The sequence below is a fragment of the Salvelinus fontinalis genome, chromosome 11 (genome assembly GCF_029448725.1).
Source record: "Salvelinus fontinalis isolate EN_2023a chromosome 11, ASM2944872v1, whole genome shotgun sequence".
Lineage (NCBI taxonomy): Eukaryota > Metazoa > Chordata > Actinopteri > Salmoniformes > Salmonidae > Salvelinus > Salvelinus fontinalis.
The window spans coordinates 54,732,015-54,738,309 of record NC_074675.1 but is presented as its reverse complement, the minus strand read 5'-3'; the positions used below and the strand labels follow the sequence as shown (position 1 = coordinate 54,738,309).

Here is a 6,295-nt window from a genome sequence, read left to right as displayed (position 1 = left end):
CAACTAGCGGTGATTTATTTAATAGCGCTTAGTAGAAAATATTGATTAATTGATCATGTTTGATAAGGCCTGACGTAAAGATTGTTTTGAGGAGAGACGAAATGTTTTGTAATCAAATGGATTGTTCGATCATTAACATATTTGCTGTAGGATAGAAAAATAAAAATAAACTGAGCATTTTTTTGCGGGACAAATGGTGTTCTTTTTTGGAATCCTCATCGCGTAAAACAATGACGCATTTGCTTTCAAAAAACAACATATTTTGTCGCATGTTTATTTTCATTTTTGAAATTTCTCAAAGCAACCTTGGCTACAAGTGAAAGAAGGCCTTTTCCAACCAAAGAAAAAACAGATTTAAGCAAAAAATATAGCCCTACTCAAGGTAAAGCAAATTATATTGATGGAAGTTGATCAACAGCATAGAATGATGGTGGAATAATATGTAGGTTTTCACTATCTGTAGCGCTTGTCTGTGGTTGACAACGTCCCTTACATTTCCTCCATATTATGCCTAGTGCTCTTTCGGTCTACCTCTCCTCTCTCTGAGTCTTTTCGACCGACCTACGTCTTGCTCATTTTCAGATGGAGTTAGTGTCAGGTTACCGGGACCGGATGATTGAGATCTCGGAGGCTATGGCACAGTGGTATCGCTGCTTCCAGACCACCCGTAGGGGGCGCAAAGAACCACATAGTGATTTCTGGGGGTACGATTTTCCCCGATACCACATGGACCGCTCACCGTACTGGATACTGCACCTGCTGGATTGCGCTGCACCTCCCCCTGCAGCTATTCCACGGCTAGAACAGGCTGGAGTAGACCCCTCCGAGCTTCGTGAGTAAAACCTTTAGCCTGCATGATTGGGGACACTGCCCTGTGTAGGGTGCCGTCTTTCGGATGGGACGTTAAACGGGTGTCCTGACTCTCTGAGGTCATTAAAGATCCCATGGCACTTATCGTAAGAATATGGGTGTTAACCCCGGTGTCCTGGCTAAATTCCCAATCTGGCCCTCAAACCATCATGGTCACCTAATAATCCCCAGTTTACAATTGGCTCATTCATCCTCCTCCTCTCCCCTGTAACTATTCCCCAGGTCGTTGCTGCAAATGAGAACGTGTTCTCAGTCAACTTACCTGGTAAAATAACGGTAAAAAATGATCTACTGTAGCACACAGTGTATTTGATTCTTGCCTCTTGAGGCTGTTATCCAAAACGCTATAATACCAAAACGCCATACCTACAGTCAATTCCACGATAACGGTATTACGCTGAGACTCTTTAGGCCTATGCCAAACAAACAAAAAATAAAAAAAATAAAAATCTGATTCTCAGCGTAACCCATTACCATAGAATTGCCCCTATCTAACCAACTTTGTCTTTGTCTGTCTGTCTCTCCCACCCTTCCTCCCCTCTTCTCTCTCTCCCTCTGTAGTAAGTAGTGATGGAGAGAGTGTTCTGATGGTGACTGATGCCTCTGGCCTGCCCCTGGGCTTTGACGTGCTGGCCGGTGGCTGGGCGGGGTCGCTGGGCGGGGGCGAGGCGGCGGGTGGAGATGGGAAGGGGGCCCTGGAGACCATCCAGAAGATGGTAGGACTGCTGAGACGCTGCATGGAGGCCCCCATGACTGGCGGGTTGCCTCGGAGACCACACATGCTCCACGTCAATGACAAGAAGCTTCACAGGTACACTCTCAGAAAAAAGGGTTCTAAAAGGGTTTTAAAAGGGTTCTAGAAGAGTTCTAAATGGGTTCTAGAACAGTTCTAAAAGGGTTCTAGAAGAGTTTTAAAAGGGTTCTTTACAGAGGGATAGGGTTCTACCAAGAACCATTTTGACATTTTTGGAAGACGAGAGTTCTTTTGTCAGGCAATAAAATTCTTGATGATTCTTGATGATTCTTGATGATTCTTTGGAAGTCAAGAAGGGTTCTACATAAAACCATATATAATATTTCCCAGCATGCTCTATTGCAGGGAGATTTTCAGAATTTTTTGTTTTACTGTAATATCTGTGTTTTTGCATGTCCATTGATTGTTTGAATCATTTTATGCTACAGGAATATAAATAACACGCAGTTTTCTAAACTAATCCAATCTGTTAGTCATTTTATTTATTGGACCCGTTACTGAGACGGTTGTTCAAGTTTAGATGATTGAGGTCGTCTCAGTTTTCGACCTTCCCCACCCTGGCAGACATTCTGAATGTGTGTTGCAGATGACTAACAATTAGACTTGTTGTATATTCTAACTCTGGCTGGATTCCAATAGGAATTACACAGCACTTTGCAAGCCAGCATAGTATGACTTGCAGGCCTAATGTGGCCTGTAAACCAAGAGTTTCCTAACACCACTGTGTTCGGGTATAACTAGGTCCTCAATTAAAGGCCTTACGATATATGTAAATATATTGTCATAAATAATTACATTTTAAATGCTAATAAGATGGTGGAACCATTCCTTTTTTAAATAGATTTTTATTTAACCTTTATTTAACTAGGCAAGTCAGTTAAAAACGAATTCTTATTTACAATGACGGCCTACCCCGGCCAAACCAGACGACACTGGGTTAATTGTCATTTTCCAATTGATCGCTTTTCCCGCTTAAGCCAGGAAAAGACAACCCTATGGGACTCCCCAATCACGGGCCGGACGTGATACAGCCTGGAATCAAACCAGGGACTGTAATGATGCCTCTTGCACTGAGACGCAGTGCCTTAGACCACTGTGCCACTCGGGAGCCCTCCACATGATAAAATGGTTCTTGGTTAACCCAAGAATGAAGGGTTCTACCCAGCACCAAAAGGGGTTTCCCTGTGGGGACAAACCAAAGAACCCTTTATGGTTCTACTTAGCAGCTTTCTTTCCTAAGTCTCTCTCTCTCTCTCTCTCTCTGTCTCTCTCCCTCTCTCACCCCCCCTGTCTCTCTCCCTCTCTCTCTGTCTCTCTCCCTCTCTCTCTCTCTCTCTCTCTCTCTCTCTCTCTCTCTCTCTCTCTCTCTCTCTCTCTCTCTCTCTCTCTCTCTCTCTCTCTCTCTCTCTCTCTCTCTCTCTCTCTCTCTCTCTCTCTCTCTCTCTCTCTCTCTCTCTCTCTCTCCTCTAATCCTCTAATCCTCCAGGTTGCTGAGCAGGTGTGAGAAGGCCCTCACCATTCTGAAGGTGGTTCTGTGGCCCCAGGCCCTGGGTGACTGGGGCCTCACGGAGGTGGAGCAGGTGGACGGACGAGAGTCCTTCAGCATGCGCTGGCCTCCGACCTGCTACTGTCACATGTGTAAGAAACACTCCTTCCCCAGTCAGCTGAAACCATGGTAAGGCGAGGAGAGAGAGAGACACACAGAGAGAGCCAGAGACAGAGAGGAGAGAGAGACAGAGACAGAGAGCCAGAGACAGAGAGGAGAGAGAGACACACACAGAGAGAGCCAGAGACAGAGAGGAGAGAGAGAGAGACAGAGAGAGAGAGGAGAGAGAGAGCCAGAGACGGAGAGAGAGAGAGACAGAGACAGAGAGGAGAGAGAGAGACGGAGAGAGAGAGACGGAGAGAGAAGAGAGAGAGAGAGAGAGAGAGAGAGAGAGAGAGAGACACACACAGAGAGATCCAGAGACAGAGGAGAGAGAGAGACAGAGAGAGAGAGAGAGAGAGAGACAGAGAGAGAGAGAGATACACACAGAGACAGAGACAGAGAGACAGAGACAGAGACAGAAGAGAGAGAGTGTTGGGGGGCTGATAGACCTGAGAGTACTGAGAGAATAAGAGCAAAGATGAAGAGAGAGGTGATTTGTAGGCAACACACATGGCAACAGGACCTGCTGGAGGCCAGCTAAACAGAGTAGTGATCTCAACAGATTTGGCATTTGTAAAACTAAAAGTCTCCAATAATGATGTTATGTTCACAAAAGGATTACACAGGTATTGTCTTTTACAGCATATCTCTGGTAGTAGGCTATGTTCCAGAGCAGTATTGGGCTAGGTTACCACCAACCGAGACTCTCAGAGAGGTGCCGTGCCTAAGAGGCTTTACATTACATTAGTGCTCAGCTCAGCATTACTGAGGCCCGTTGAAACAGATGGCCTCAGGTCTTTTGCAAGTCAGCAGGAACCTATAGTTGGGTTATTAGGTTTCTTTACCACTGTAAATCCCATTTTTTTCTTCCCTTGGTTCTGTGTGGATAGAATAGCTTTGTTGGCAGACTGTTTTGTTGCTTTCGCCAGCTTCTTTGTGGTAGTCATGACAAAGGATTTGGCTTAAGCAGGAAAAGAGATAGATTGGCAACTAGGCATTTGTGGTCATTCGTTACTTTGCAGAGTCCGTTTTTTTTAAAAATGTTGCTTGTTGATATACAGGAAGTAGCTATTGTTTGTCTGAGAATGTAAGACTATTTTTTGAGGAAGTGTTTACTAACAAGTGTCTCTTTCACATTGTCAAACACGACACTCTCAATTCCCCCGTCGTTCTCACTGCATGTTTTGAACTTCCTCCTTCCTCTTTCTTTGTCTGGTTGCTTTTCTGTCATCCGTCCACAATCTCCTTCCTCTTTCTTTGTCTGGTTGCTTTTCTGTCATCTGTCCACAATCTGCTGGTCTTTCTTTGTCTGGTTGCTTTTCTGTCATCCGTCCACAATCTCCTTCCTCTTTCTTTGTCTGGTTGCTTTTCTGTCATCCGTCCACAATCTGCTGGTCTTTCTTTGTCTTGTTGCTTTTCTGTCATCCGTCCACAATCTGCTGGTCTTTCTTTGTCTGGTTGCTTTTCTGTCATCCGTCCACAATCTCCTTCCTCTTTCTCTGTCTGGTTGCTTTTCTGTCATCTGTCCACAATCTGCTGGTCTTTCTTTGTCTGGTTGCTTTTCTGTCATCCGTCCACAATCTCCTTCCTCTTTCTTTGTCTGGTTGCTTTTCTGTCATCCGTCCACAATCTGCTGGTCTTTCTTTGTCTTGTTGCTTTTCTGTCATCCGTCCACAATCTGCTGGTCTTTCTTTGTCTGGTTGCTTTTCTGTCATCCGTCCACAATCTCCTTCCTCTTTCTCTGTCTGGTTGCTTTTCTGTCATCTGTCCACAATCTGCTGGTCTTTCTTTGTCTGGTTGCTTTTCTGTCATCCGTCCACAATCTCCTTCCTCTTTCTTTGTCTGGTTGCTTTTCTGTCATCCGTCCACAATCTGCTGGTCTTTCTTTGTCTTGTTGCTTTTCTGTCATCCGTCCACAATCTGCTGGTCTTTCTTTGTCTGGTTGCTTTTCTGTCATCCGTCCACAATCTCCTTCCTCTTTCTTTGTCTGGTTGCTTTTCTGTCATCCGTCTACAATCTGCTGGTCTTTCTTTCTCTGGTTGCTTTTCTGTCATCCGTCCACAATCTCCTGGTCTTTCTTTGTCTGGTTGCTTTTCTGTCATCCGTCCACAATCTCCTGGTCTTTCTCTGTCTGGTTGCTTTTCTGTCATCCGTCCACAATCTCCTGGTCTTTCTTTGTCTGGTTGCTTTTCTGTCATCCGTCCACAATCTGCTGGTCTTTCTTTGTCTGGTTGCTTTTCTGTCATCCGTCCACAATCTCCTGGTCTTTCTTTGTCTGGTTGCTTTTCTGTCATCCGTCCACAATCTGCTGGTCTTTCTTTGTCTGGTTGCTTTTCTGTCATCCGTCCACAATCTCCTGGTCTTCTCTTTGTCTGGTTGCTTTTCTGTCATCCGTCCACAATCTCCTCGTCTGTCTTTGTCTGGTTGCTTTTCTGTCATCCGTCCACAATCTCCTTTCTCTTTCTTTGTCTGGTTGCTTTTCTGTCATCTGTCCACAATCTGCTGGTCTTTCTTTGTCTGGTTGCTTTTCTGTCATCCGTCCACAATCTCCTGGTCTTTCTTTGTCTCGTTGCTTTTCTGTCATCCGTCCTCAATCTCCTGGTCTTTCTTTGTCTGGTTGCTTTTCTGTCATCCGTCCACAATCTCCTGGTCTTTCTTTGTCTGGTTGCTTGTCTGTCATCCGTCCACAATCTCCTGGTCTTTCTTTGTCTGGTTGCTTTTCTGTCATCCGTCCACAATCTCCTGGTCTTTCTTTGTCTGGTTGCTTTTCTGTCATCCGTCCACAATCTCCTTCCTCTTTCTTTGTCTGGTTGCTTTTCTGTCATCCGTCCACAATCTCCTGGTCTGTCTTTGTCTGGTTGCTTTTCTGTCATCCGTCCACAATCTCCTGGTCTTTCTTTGTCTGGTTGCTTTTCTGTCATCCGTCCACAATCTCCTGGTCTTTCTTTTTCTCCATTTCCCCAACTCTCTTTCCTTTTTCTATTCGTACACTACCCCTCCCCTCTCTCTCTTTGGTTTGTTGT

General features: G+C 45.1%; 1 protein-coding gene across 1 annotated transcript; it reads left to right on the top strand.

Annotated features, from left to right (window-relative positions):
- On the top strand, positions 1-4,420 carry LOC129865958 (zinc finger MYND domain-containing protein 15-like). Its single transcript, XM_055939061.1, has 4 exons — positions 1-382; positions 583-832; positions 1,432-1,681; positions 3,111-4,420. The coding sequence occupies exons 2-4, from the start codon at positions 583-585 to the stop codon at positions 3,301-3,303; spliced, it is 693 nt and encodes a 230-aa protein (XP_055795036.1). The 5' UTR covers positions 1-382; the 3' UTR covers positions 3,304-4,420.
- The last annotated feature ends 1,875 nt before the right edge of the window (positions 4,421-6,295 follow it).

Bases quoted from the DNA above. Each gene is read 5' to 3' on its own strand.
- LOC129865958 (XM_055939061.1), top strand. From the start codon at position 583: ATGGAGTTAGTGTCAGGTTACCGGGACCGGATGATTGAGATCTCGGAG. The intron at 833-1,431 runs GTGAGTAAAACC...CTCCCTCTGTAG, and splicing joins AGTAGACCCCTCCGAGCTTC to TAAGTAGTGATGGAGAGAGT. The intron at 1,682-3,110 runs GTACACTCTCAG...CTAATCCTCCAG, and splicing joins AATGACAAGAAGCTTCACAG to GTTGCTGAGCAGGTGTGAGA.